The sequence below is a fragment of the Petaurus breviceps genome, unplaced genomic scaffold (assembly GCF_028583685.1).
Source record: "Petaurus breviceps papuanus isolate PSGF00001 unplaced genomic scaffold, PetGlider_PUasm1.0 90763, whole genome shotgun sequence".
Taxonomy (NCBI): domain Eukaryota; kingdom Metazoa; phylum Chordata; class Mammalia; order Diprotodontia; family Petauridae; genus Petaurus; species Petaurus breviceps.
The window spans coordinates 7,520,946-7,534,441 of NW_027187340.1; the positions used below are offsets into that span (position 1 = coordinate 7,520,946).

A 13,496-nucleotide genomic window follows, 5' to 3' on the forward strand; every position below is an offset into this window, starting at 1 on the left:
GAGAGAGAGAGAGAGAGAGAGAGAGAGAGAGAGAGAGAGAGAGAGAGAGAGAGAGAGAGAGAGAGAGAGAGAGAGAGAAAGAGAAACTCATCACATAACTACCTTTGAAATGTGAAGAAAAAAGATATGTGATATAAAATCTATGCAGAGAACAAAGAGATACCACATAAGAGAGGAACAAAGTCACGTGGAAGAAGCATCCATTTTGCCCACTGACCTTGTACAATCAGAACTGCTGAACATTCATCAGATCCAGCTACATTAGTGGCCACACAAGTGTAAGTCCCTGTATCTGAAGGCTCCAACAGCTTCAAACTCAAAGTACAGACATTTTCTGAAAACGTGGATTGGTATTTTGCTCCACTAACAATCTCGTTTCCATTCTGAAACCAGGCAACTGAAATAGGTGATGATCCAGCAACTCTGCATTCCAAATGAATGGAGGAGCCCAGAACCCCATTAACATTTTTCAATTTTCTTATGAAAGAAGGTGGTACAACACGATCTGTATAAAGAAGCACAGCCAAAAACAAAAATTGGATTTTGTGGTTCTTGTTGTGGTTGTCTAAAGAGAGAGTCTCAGAAGAGAAAGGGAACAAATCATGCAAATAAAATTTTGGCTAACCTGAAACATGAACGGAGACTGTGCAGTTACTTTTACCCACACTGTTCTTCACTTCAAAACTATATAAACCCTTGTCACTCATCTCTGCACAGGGGATTTTAAGGGAAGCGACCTTGTTGAGGAAGGTAATTTGGTGTTTGCGGTCAGCAGATAATTCTTTTCCATCTTTGTACCACTTAGTGGTAAGTTCTGGAGTTCCTGTTACTAGGCACTCAAGGGCAAATGGATTTCCAGTAGTGACAGTCATAGGTTCTGGCTTCTCTAAGATTCTGGCTGGTTCTAAAAGAAGAGGTAAATCACCATTGAAATGGAAATTCAGCTCAAAGCCACCATAGTGTACAAATGATACAGTAAGTAGGTGGCAAAGTGAGTTTTTTTTTTTTTTACAAAACAATTGTGAGAGTCCAGTTAGTCTTATTTTTCACAAGTTGTCATTAAATTACTAACCTAGGACAGATAAGGATGCTGAACACTCCCGCATGCCAGCATCATTTTTGACTTGGCATATATATTTTCCAGAATTGGCAGCCTCAGGCCTCATAAGCTGGAGGGTCGCCACATTATCCACAAAGGTAATGGTAACATTTTCACTTTCTCTGATGACTTCACCTTTGTCTTTCAGCCAGACAACAGAAAGAGGCTGGAAACCTTCAACCAAGGCCTGCAATTGAACAGGCTGTCCTACAAGGGTTGAGGTATCACTTAACTTCTTCACAAATCGTGGAGGTTCTAATGAAAGATAAACATGGTTGTAGTAAAAAAGGGACAAGGTTAAAATGGAGACAAATCAGCAGCCAAAAGAACTGAGAAAGAAAGAAAGATCACAGGAAGAAGTACATCTATGGGCCCAAGAATACCAACCTTTGAACTTGAGAGTACATACACAGGTGTCACTTCCCACCTCATTGGTGGCTTTACAGTGATATTCTCCTGTGTCTGCAGCTTCCAGATTAAGGATATGAAGGCTAGTATCATAGTTTTTCGAAGTAATTTTGAATTTCTTGCTGCTTCGGACTTGTTTTCTGTCTTTAACCCATACCACTTCAAATGGAGGCGTTCCCGAAATTTCACATTGGAAGACTACATCAGAACCTTTAAGAGCGCCTACCGGAGCAGGTTTCTGGGTGAACACAGGAGGTGCTACCAAGACAAACAACAGAGATGAGCAATTAGTAATCATTACCTAAAAACTGAAAGGAGTATTTTCAAAATGAACTTGATTAAGAAAGAATGGTGTGACAAGATGAACAAATACCAACTTGGGTTTTGTTTTTTTGAGGGTTTTTTTTTTTTTTTGTGGTGGCTTCCAGTCTCTAGTCATACCTTTGCTAGTAAATTTTTTTTTCTGAATTGATATTACTTTGAAAGGAGTTCAAATTAGAGGGGAACAAAAATGGAGAGAAGTTTTCATGTCTTCTAACCTTTAACTGTGAGTGCTGTGCTGCAACTTGCATCACCAACACCATTATGAGCTTCACAAATATAATCTCCGCTATCTTCAGTACTGGCTTCATTAATAGTGAGGAGTGCCACAGAATCCGTGAAAGACATGTTATATTTCCAGCTTTCATGAAGTTCGCTGTCGTTTTTGAACCACATAACTTTGATTTCTGGGGAGCCACTGATCTTGCATTCCAATTGAATGGATGTTCCCTGCTTCCCAATTTTCGAAGCTTCTAATTTCTTAACAAATTTGGGAGGTTCTAGTAAACCAAAGAGGGAAAAATGTTATTTTAATTCTGTGATAGCATAATGACAATTTGAGTTTAACAGAGAATTTAAAGAGTTCTTGTAGAAACGAGTTCATTGTTAGTAATAAAAAGAATGTGCCAAAATGTCCATTTGAAAAGTTAATAATGTCCTACCTAGGTATCTTTCTATAATAATGGCATCATTATTTTCACCACAGAATGAGCTGCCAATGAACATCTTTCTACTCTAGACATGTAAAGGCTAACAAAAAAGGACAGATAATCATATACATATATAAAGCTATTATATCTGACAAAATTTAGTAATGATAAAGAATGTTACATAATATAGAAAAAGAACGCAACATTCAACAAAAATGAATTACAACAATTATCTTTTTGTATGACTACACATATTAGACTACATGGATTAAAAAAAAGAAAAAAAAACAACCAAATTGAGAGGGAGGAAATTTTTGATTTAGGATTTCAACTCATTGGTAGAGATTCTGGGAGATGCAGTTTACATGAAACAGTTTAGCAATAATAATGTCAAGATATTGTCTCTTAATGATAAAGAACATAGACTTGTCACTATATTACTTATATATATTTATTTATATATATAATATATATATATATATATATATATATAAAATGTCACTAGACATTTTAACTACTACCTTTTACACTAAGTTGAGCTGAGCACATGTCTTTCCCAACATCATTAGTTGCTTGACAAGTATACTGGCCAGAGTCTCCTTTGCCTACTTTAAGGATTCTCAAATGTGGTGTATTCCCCACACATGTGATTGTATAGTTTCCTCCAGGACGAATCTCTTTGTTATCCTTGGACCAAGTGATCCTCATTGGTTGAGCACCAGTGACATGGCACTCAAAATCAGCACTCTCTCCAGCAATGACATCTATCGATACAGGCTTAATGTCAAAGAAGGGAGATTTCTTGGGTTCTAGAACACGAAAAGAAAAACACAATGCACATTTTTGCTCATCCGACCAGTTCTACTTTGGCATAAGATGTAAAGAAGACATGTTTAGTAAAGAAAAAATGTTTGTGTGGAAACTAACCTCTTGCTGTCATCCTAGCACTAGAAGAAGCAGTTCCAAGAGGGTTGGATGCTGAACAAGAGTACTGGCCAGAGTGACTCAAGTCAGTTTGCAAAATTTTGAGAGTTGCTACATTATCGACAAATGATGTCTGCAAATTTTCATCATCTCTTAAAAGCACCCCATCTCTATACCAAGAAACTTGAATAGGTGCTGAGCCATTTAAACGGCAAGTTAGAGTAACTGGTAACCCAACAGTTTGCTCAATGTCCTTTAATTGTCTTGCAAAGGAAGGTGGAAGCTGGCGCTCTGTAGGAAAGTAATATATTAATATATTAATTAACATGTATTTTGTGGTTTTATTTGATGGAACATTTTCCCAGGAAGTCAAAAGAACAAGAAAAGAGGAACTGATTAAAACAATCACCTTGAATTCTGAAGACTGTCTTAGAAACAGCAGTTCCTACATTATTTTCTGCTACACAGGCATACTCTCCACTGTCACTGAAATTCACTTTGTTAAAAACAAGTGTGGCAACATTGTTGGTAAAGTATGTTCTATATTCAGGAGTTGGTCTTAATTTGGTGTCTCCTTTGTACCAAGACACTGTAATTTCTGGTGTCCCGGCGACCTGGCATTGTAAAGAAGCTGAATCCCCAACTGCAGCTTCCAGAGGTTCCAGTTCCGCAACGAAATAAGGTGGTTCTAAAGAATAAATCATAAAAATCAGCAGTGAGGATCAACAGCCATATTTCTCGTTAGGAGAATGTAAGATGCCAAGATCAGACATGCTAACGCACCTAACGTAGATACCGTAGCTTCACAAATATCCCTTCCAGCCTCATTCACCACCTCACATGTGTACTGCCCAGCATCATTTTTAGTACTGTTGACAATTTCTAAGATGCAAGATTTTTCAGTTGTGACAATGCTGCATCTTTCCGACTGAGTTATTTGAACGCCATTCTTTTTCCAGGTTACTGAAATAGGCAGAGTCCCAGTGTATGTGCCCTCCAGGATGATGGATTTTCCTGGTTCTACCCAATGATCACTTAATTTCTTCAAAAATACAGCAGGTTCTAGTGAATAACAAAATTATCATGATCAAAAGTCCAGAACGCTAATCTAGAAAGCTGAATTAAAGTTTCTGGCATTTGCCAAATAGAAAGAGCAAAGAAGTTTAAGCAAACCTTTTACAAAGAGGTGAGTTGTACAAGAGGCTTTACCAGCATCATTAGAAACCACACAAGTATATTCCCCACTCTGGGATATGTCAACATTAAACAATTCCATTTCTGCCACTGTGTCCTCAAAATAGATATTGCAGGAGTCTCCTTTTACAAGTTCTCTGGCACCTCTGAACCAGCCCACCTTGAAAGGAGGTGTTCCTCTAATTACACTTGTGAAAGTAACATTTTTGCCAGGTAGAACTTCCAAGGGATCAGGTTCCTTCACAAAAGAGGGTGGTTCTAAATAAACATGGAAAAGATTAGGGAATAAATTGAAAGCTCCAAATAGAGTGTCACAATGATTAACCCTGAAAGAAGATTATCACTAAATACAACTGCATATTTAATATGAAAATAAAGAGATTTTCTGACAAAGAAACTTATGGCACAGAAGATAAAGGCACATATTTTGAAATAATGTTGTCATCTAACACTGACCTTGGATAGTTAATACTGCCCTGCATTCATCAGATCCAGCTACATTAGCAGCTACACACGTGTAATTGCCCGTATCTGATGAGTCCAATGAATTCAGCTGCAAAGTGCAGACATTATCTGAAAATGTTGTTTGGTATTTTGCTCCACTAACAATCTTATTTTGTTCTTGAAACCAGGCAACAGAAATAGGTGGAGATCCAGACACTTTGCACTCCAAGATACAAGAAGAGCCCAAAATCCCATTAGTGTCTTTCAGTCTTCTTATAAAAGAGGGAGCAATGATCCGGTCTGTGTAAGAAAATGTAAGACACTTATAGCAATTTGAACTGGAGAGACATATGTAAAAGAAAATTCAGGGAAGCATTTAGAAGAAAGAGAACTTAACTGACCTGAAACCTCAACCATAGCTGTGCAGCTGCTTTTTCCAACATTATTTTGAACCTGGAAAGTGTATGTTCCAGTATCCTGCTTTTCTACAGAAAGAATCTTTAGGGTAGACACTTTGTTGAAGAAGCTAAATTTGTGTTTTTGGCTGCTGGTCAGCAACTTTCCATCTTTATACCATTCAACCGAGAGTTCAGGGGTGCCAGCCACCTTACATTCCAAGGTACAAGTTTCTCCTACAGTCACCATCATTGATCCTGCCTTCTCTACAATGACTGCAGGTTCTGAAATGAAATGTTATACCCCATTTGTCATGCATTATTACATTTTAGCATATTTTACTATAAAATTTTATAATGACTTTTAAAATTATAGATTAGCCCTCTTTAAAAGTTGCATGAAGTCATTTAAAAATTATTTTTTTTAAATGAACCAAGCCATTCTTGTTAATAAAACTAGAAGACATTGTTACTAAGCTAAATGCATTAGTAGATGGCAATTATAGATGAAACCTATATATAAGTAAGTGACAATTATAGATAAAATTTATGTCCCTCTTTGTCTTAAAACCATTTGGATTGTTGTACATAAACTATATTGATTTTCTCTCAAGCGTTTTCTGAGCGGGGGCATTTGCTATTATGAATTATTTTGTGTAAGAAATGTGCAATGTGAAAAAGCTATTTTATTGGGTAGAGATAGTTACAGCAACCAGTCTCTTTAAATGCTTAGGATTTTTTGTTCTGTCTAACCAATGTTGCCAAATTTTCAGTGGAAGACTATTTTTCTACATTGTATTTGTACAATTCTTAAGTCAAAAAAAAGGTGATTTCATAAAATGAAAGGGTAAATTTTTCTCTTGTCATTTGGCCCTGGATTCCTGGTTCTGTATTCTTTAGTTTTTGGACCGAAAGTAACGTCTAGAATTTCCAACACTAACTTTACTTCCAATATTTACCTAATTTAAAGTCATTTTTTGCCTTAGCAAAAGGAATGTAATATGACAATACATCTCTCGGGCTCTACCTTATAAAGATACAATGAAATAATGTCACATGCATATATATATATATATATTTCGTAATATAATATATACATAATACATATAAGCACACACACATATAGGGCTATTGACAAAGCAAGTGTTGATGGGAGTCTAGGGTTCAGAAGACGTTGAAAGCTTCTAACCCACTGACTTAAAACCCTTGCAAAGAGACAGAGTTATCTAATCTTTGAAGACTTTTAGGGAAGATGATTTTTGTCAGTATCTTGCCGTAATTCATCCCAGGTTTCAATATCTTCTTTCTATCAAGAAATTACTTTTACCAACCTAAAACAGTGAGTGTGGCAAGGTTCTCCCTCATTCCACCATCATTTCTGATCTGACAGATGTACTTTCCAGCATGGGCTGGTTCTGTTTTTGCAAACTGTAGAGTTGCGACATTTTCCACGTATGTGATCCTGGTATTTTCACTTTCTCGAATCACTTCTTTGTCTTTAAGCCATTCAACATAAATTGGCTGGACACCTTCAATGGTTGCTTGTAACTCAGCAGGTTCACCAACCACAACAGTGAGGCTGTTAAGTTTTGTGACAAATCTAGGTGGTTCTGAACAAGAAAAGATGAACAAGAGTTGTAAAAAGATAGAAATATAGTTAGGTTTTTTTTTTTTAGGGTGGGGAGAGCAGAAGTAAGAGAAAAAGAATAGAGATTTTGCATATTACTGACATCAGTGATACCAATATGCTTACCTTTTAACTTTACAGTACAAATGCACGTATCACTTCCCACCTCATTTTGTGCTTTGCAGTGATATTCACCAATATCTGATGTTTCAATATTTAAGATATGAATGCTTGCATGGAAATTTTTAGATGCGATCTTGTATTTTTTGCTACTTCGGAGTTGTCTCTTATCTTTATACCAAACCACCTCAAATGGTGGTGTTCCGGAAAGTTCACATTCAAGGCTAACTTCAGCACCCTTAAGGGTATCTACAAGAGGGGGTGTGCTGCTAAAAACAGGTGGTTCTGTAAAAAAAAAAAAGAATTTCCCATGACCTTAGTTTATTGAATTTCAAAGAATCATTGAATGTTAGAGGTGGAAAGTATCATTGAGGTTATCTAGTCTGATCCTTTCCTTTTTTATAGATGAAGTGATAGGCTCAAAACTACCAGTGGGTTTGTCAGTGACAGACCTAAGACCAGAACCCAGGGCTCCTGAGTCCCTGTGAACTTCACTGTGCTCATTTCTGTCAGATTAAAAGCAACAACAACAAAACTCATGTGAAAATGGTGAGAGGAAAAAAAAGGAATTATATTTGTTGATACTCAGTAGTTTTTTGGGTTTTCTTCTGCTTTTTGGAGTGGGGAGGGCAGGGCAATTGGCATTAAGTGACTTGCCCAAGGTCACATGGCTAGTGTTAAGTGTCTGAGGCCAGATTTGAACTCAGGTCCTCCTGACTTCAGGGCTGGTGTTCTAGTCACTGTGCCACCTAGGTGCCCAAAATTTCTAATTTTATAAAAAGAAAATAGCAATTTACCCATCAATTTAGCGATTTACTAATTAATAATTCACTAGTTATTTAGTAATTTACTGATTAACAAACTGTATGTTGTTGCATTATTACTAATTTACTAATTAATGAACTACATTAGCTTTTAAAATTCTGTCAGCGAAATTATCACTGTTACTGCTACTGTTAATTAATACTAACAATAAACAGAGATGGGGACTACCCTTGCAATTTCATTGGCAGAGTCAATGTGGATCAACCCATTCTCTGCAATTTATTTAGGCTTTGAAAGCTGCTTAGAGCAGTGGTGTCCAACTAAATATAAAAGGAGGACCCTAAATGATATTTAAGAATTCCTGCAGGTCTCATATTGAGTTAGAAAACCATATGCTCATATCATTTATATTTTATTGTATTTTTACATATTTTGATATTTCCGGATAAGATTTTAATCTGACTCTGGATGCAGTTGGGAATAGTGTGGGCCCATAAGGGGGCCAGCAGGTCATACTTTTGATACCTTAGGTTAGAACATTGACAGATTAGGTGACTCATCCTGGTTTACACTGCCAATGTGTCTCAGAAGCCAGATCTTCTTGGTTTTAAAGACAGTTCTCTATCCACTACTCTATTCACTTGAACAGTTAATATTGTTAGGAATATCGTTATTCTTTGTTTTGTGGATTTTCAGGAGCCCCTGCCTGTTACTTCAGGTAGATTAATAAAAAAAATCACATTTTAAGAAATATTATCATCATTCATGGTACTTAATAATGTTTGTCACTGATGATAGTAATGATGACAATGGTGATGGTGCTGACAGGTCATCTTTATACCTCTTCTGCAGGACAAATATTCCTTCTTCTCGAAGTGGCAAATTTGTCATTTTGCACTTCTTTAGAAATCAAGTTAGACCAAGTGCAAAACTAACAGGACAAAGAGGGCTGGATTGGATAATAAAATCACTTCCCAACTCATTGTAAAACTGTTCATTATATGGGACAGAGATTAAGTCATAATAGGAACAACTCCTGAAAGTCTTTTAAAATGAGACACAACATAATTCTGAAAATATGATTTCCAAACAGGTTCCCAAGGAAATATATGTAAAGAACATTTGTGAAAGGCTCAATGCGCCCAAAGATCAGCTTACATTTCTCCAAAAAATAATGAAAATGGAACTTGACAACAAGAGAAGAAAAAAAATGAAATGAGCCACCTCACTCACTGTAAGCAAGATACTGTGCTCCAGTTAATAAGAGAGAGAGACTGCTAACCTTTGACTATGACCTTTGTGCTACAGCTTGTGCTACCAGCAGGATTATGAGCTTCACATATGAAATCACCGCTGTCCTCAGTGCCAAGGTTGTTCATCTGTATCACGGCCACTGACTCAATGAAGGACATTGTGTATTTTTCACTGGCTGACAATTCATGGTCATTTTTGTACCATCTGACTCTTATTTCAGGAGATCCGCTCAATTTGCACTCGAGTCGTGTTGAGTCCCCTGCTTTCACTATTCTGGTTGCTTCTAATTTCTTAACAAACTTTGGTGGTTCTATGAAGCCAAGAAAAAAAGAGGCTAAAGTGAGTGCAAAGGATTAGAAAGGGGGAATCACATGCTTTTGATTGAACAGTACAATGGGAAGAGATTAGAAAGAGCAATACTAACTTAAAAATTAATGTTCAGACTATCTCAAAATTTGGAAGTTCATTGAAAGTAGTAATTAGAAAGATGCTTAACAGCTGAGTATAGAAAGAGCAAGAGACACACAAAGAGACAGAAACATAAAACAATCAGGACCGCACACCTGTTACAAACAACGTTGTTGTACAAGAGTCGCTACCAACATCATTGGTAACTTGGCAAGTGTAATGTCCAGTCTTTGAGGAATCCACAGAGTAGAGATTTAAGAAACCTGTTGACCCTTCCAGGCCAATAAAGCATTTAGGTCCAGATTCAAGTTCAACCTCATCTTTAAACCACTTTATTTTAAATGGTGGTGTTCCTCTTAGGACTGCCTTAAATTCCACTGTTGAATCTGGCACAGCTTGTTGTCTTTCAGGTTTCACTAGGAAGCTTGGTGGCTCTATAGTTTTTAAGAAAAAAGAGGTTGAATTAAAATCCTACCTGTGTAAGTATTTTCACAATTTTAATAAGAAAATGATATAAAAAAGAAATGTTCAAAATATTAAAACTTTCTTAGATAAGTGAAAGACATGTAAAGAAACAACTTCTAAGAATGATTTTTAGCTTCAAAGACAATAAGAGTGATCTATTTTAAAATTATTAATAAATAAGAATCAAGAAGAAGTAAAGAGTTTGCAAACCTTTCACGGTTAAGATTCCACTACATGCAGCGTCTCCTGCTACATTTGCAACCTTGCATGTATAATTTGCAGTGTCTTCTAATTCAAGATTATTAACCTCCAATGCCACAGTGTTCTCATGGCACACAAGTCTGTATTTTGCACTGGCTGATATTTCCTTTCCATCCTTATACCACTGGGCATTAATTGGGAGTGAGCCTGAAACTTTACACTCCATTTGAATAGAGGAGCCCAGAACTTTATCCATTTTGGTTAGTTTTTTGGTGAACGTTGGAGGAATTGTCTCATCTGCCCAAGAGAAATGCCCCAAAATAAGTACCCATTAACATATTGCTTTACTTCTGTAAAGAGCTTTGCAGAAATTGAATGAGCAAGTTGAAATGAGAATACAAACCTAGAACTCTTAAGTAGGCATCACAGCTACTGCTTCCAAAGTCATTTTCAACCTTGAAAGTATACTGACCGCTGTCCTGCTTCATTACTGACTGAATTCTGAAACTGGCAATATTGTTTTCAAAACTCATTGCAAAGTATCTACTGGGCACAATGGGTCTACCATCTTTAAGCCATTTCACTCGGAGTTCAGGGGTTCCAGCCACAACACATTCAAGAGTCACTGGGTCTTTTTCAGTTGCATCAACTGATTTAGCCTTCTCTATTATTTGCGCTGGTTCTGTGGTAAAATCAAAGCATGATTAAACAAATTATTTTCTTCCCAGAGATAATGTGAGCCTATTAAAAGATGTGCCTCTATAGAATAATATTTAAAGAGAATGGCTCACACACCTTGTACTAAGAGGAAAGCATAACACTTTTCAACTCCTGACTCATTCTTTGCTTGACAGGTGTATCTGCCACTGTGACCATTATCCACCATTCTTATCTGTAGGGTAGCCACATTATTCACGAATGAAATATGCATATTATCGTCTTCATCAATAATCTGATCGTCTTTTAGCCACACCACAGAAAGAGGGGGAGAACCTGCCACTGTGGCCTGGAAAACAGCTGAGCTTTTCAAAACTGTCATCACATTTTCTATCTTCTTTGTGAATGAAGGTGGCTCTGTTATTAAATAAGACAGTATGGGAGGAAGGAAAATTATTTGACTTTGTAGGCATAAATAGTCATTAAAATATATTATAGGATGGAAGATGGGTCATCCTGCTTGTTTTCTGTCACTGACCTTTCAGACTGACTCTGGTACTGCAAGAGCAGCTTCCACCTTCGTTGGATACAATGCACTGATATTCACCAGTATCTGAAGGGTCACACTTGGTTATATGGAGATTAAATACTGACACTCTGTCAGTCAGTGTATATTTTTTGCTGCTTCGAATTTCCTTGTTATTCTTGAGCCAGGTAACTTCAAATGGAGCAGTGCCCTTTACTTCACACTCAAGCTCCACATCTCTGTCTTTGACTACTTCCACAGGTTTCAGCTCCCTTACAAATGTGGGAGGTTCTAAAAATTCAAAAGGAAGACAAGATCTAGCTTACTCAAAAGAAAGCCTAAAACCTAGAGGAGGACAAAGTCAAATGGGGGCAAGAGATTCAAACCACGGACCTTTTACTTTCAACTCAATGCTACAACTTGAAGTGCCAGCATCATTCCGGGCCTCACAGACATAGGTTCCACTGTCTTCTATCCTAGCCCCTGAAATCTGGAAAGTGGCTAAGCCATCAATGAAGGAGATGCCATACTTGTCCACAGCTGTTATTTCATTCCCATCCAAGTACCAGGAGACTTTAATCTCTGGGGTGCCTGTTATTTGGCATTCGAAAGTTGTTGACTGTCCTTTCCGCAATACTAACACAGGACTTGGCTTCTTAATAAACTGAGGAAGTTCTATATGTGGACAAAAGGTGATAAGTTTTAAGTTCTAGAAGGTTAAAAAAAAGTACCAGCAAGATTTCTTTTTATTAAATCACAACCCCCCCCCCCCCCCATACCAAGACAGGAATAATCCCAGCTGGCAATCATTACCACCACAATCCCAACTCCTTCCAAACCCTGGCCCTGAAAAAATTAAGAAAGGAAAGAGACACAAAAATCCAGACCTTTTACAAAAAGAGTCGTTTTACAAGTGACTGTGCCAACATCATTGCTTAGCTGGCAAGTGTAGGTTCCAGAATCCACACTTTTGACTGAAAAGAGTTCTAGGATAGTTGAAGTATCATCTTTCCAGACAGAACGAGCTGCTCCAGAGTGCAATTCTTTATTATCTTTAAACCACTTTATAGTCAAGGGTGCTGTACCACCTACAAGAGCTTTCATCTGAACACGAGAGCTGGGGGCCACATCTTGGGACTGTGGCTTTTCCACAAAGTAAGGGGGCTCTAAGGAGGTATAAAAAAGGAGGAGGAATAGGGGAGGAGAAGAGCAGGAAGATTTGTTTTAGATTTGAGAAGTGTATTTGAAACTTAAGAAATGAGACATCACATGTCTTTCTTATTAAATGAAAAACAAAAGTTCCAAACCTTTGACTGTCAGATATCCAGAGCACTGGTTATGGCCTGCTTTATTTGTGGCAGCACAAATATATGTGCCGCTGTCTGCACCTTCCAGCTGGCTAATTTCCAAAAATGCAGTGTTGTCATGGAAAGAGAATTTGTATTTTTCACTAGCAAGTATCTCTTGGTCATCTTTGAACCACTGGATGCTTATAGGGTGGGACCCAGCTACTATACATTCTAAGTCAATGAAAGAACCTTTAATGCTATCCATTTTCTTTAGCTTTTTGGTGAACGAAGGAGGTATGATTAGATCTGTCCATCAGAAAGGCAAAAAAAAAAAAGAAAAGAAAGAAAAAAAAGAAGCGTTAGGACAGAAACCTTTTGGAGGTGTGAAAGATAAAGTAGTGGGCAAATGTCAATACTGCTCTCTACCACCACCAAGAGGAATACAAACCTAGGACATTTATGCTAGCTTTACAGCTACTCCTCCCAACGTCATTTTGAACCTCAAAGGTGTATTCTCCACTGTCTTGCTTTTCTGTGGATATAATCTTCAGGATGGAGACTGTGTCAGTGACACTGATTTTATATTTGGGGCCCAGAGTCAATTCTTTTCCATCTTTGAACCATTTGGCTGTTATCTCTTTAGTTCCTGAAAATTTAACCTGCAAGGTTGCTGGGTCACCTTGGGTAACATCTATAGACACAGCCTCATCTGTGATCGTTGCTGGTTCTGTAGCAAACACAAGGATAAG

At 37.4% G+C, this 13,496-nt stretch overlaps 1 protein-coding gene across 50 annotated transcripts in view; it reads right to left on the reverse strand.

The window, feature by feature from the left end:
* The window catches only part of TTN (titin), a 324,829-nt gene that overhangs the window by 213,932 nt on the left and 97,401 nt on the right, over positions 1-13,496 (reverse strand). For all 50 annotated transcript variants that reach the window (XM_069068526.1, XM_069068527.1, XM_069068543.1 and 47 more), the window contains 24 exons: positions 13,196-13,474; positions 12,766-13,053; positions 12,346-12,624; positions 11,852-12,133; positions 11,471-11,749; positions 11,071-11,349; positions 10,679-10,957; positions 10,285-10,572; positions 9,765-10,043; positions 9,230-9,511; positions 7,189-7,467; positions 6,767-7,045; positions 5,442-5,720; positions 5,053-5,340; positions 4,576-4,854; positions 4,186-4,464; positions 3,812-4,090; positions 3,406-3,693; positions 3,000-3,287; positions 2,047-2,328; positions 1,487-1,765; positions 1,073-1,354; positions 626-904; positions 218-505 (listed from right to left, as the gene is read on the reverse strand). In XM_069068526.1, the coding sequence (XP_068924627.1) occupies positions 218-505; positions 626-904; positions 1,073-1,354; positions 1,487-1,765; positions 2,047-2,328; positions 3,000-3,287; positions 3,406-3,693; positions 3,812-4,090; positions 4,186-4,464; positions 4,576-4,854; positions 5,053-5,340; positions 5,442-5,720; positions 6,767-7,045; positions 7,189-7,467; positions 9,230-9,511; positions 9,765-10,043; positions 10,285-10,572; positions 10,679-10,957; positions 11,071-11,349; positions 11,471-11,749; positions 11,852-12,133; positions 12,346-12,624; positions 12,766-13,053; positions 13,196-13,474 (6,762 nt within the window). The remainder of the gene's footprint in view (positions 1-217; positions 506-625; positions 905-1,072; positions 1,355-1,486; positions 1,766-2,046; positions 2,329-2,999; positions 3,288-3,405; positions 3,694-3,811; positions 4,091-4,185; positions 4,465-4,575; positions 4,855-5,052; positions 5,341-5,441; positions 5,721-6,766; positions 7,046-7,188; positions 7,468-9,229; positions 9,512-9,764; positions 10,044-10,284; positions 10,573-10,678; positions 10,958-11,070; positions 11,350-11,470; positions 11,750-11,851; positions 12,134-12,345; positions 12,625-12,765; positions 13,054-13,195; positions 13,475-13,496) is intronic.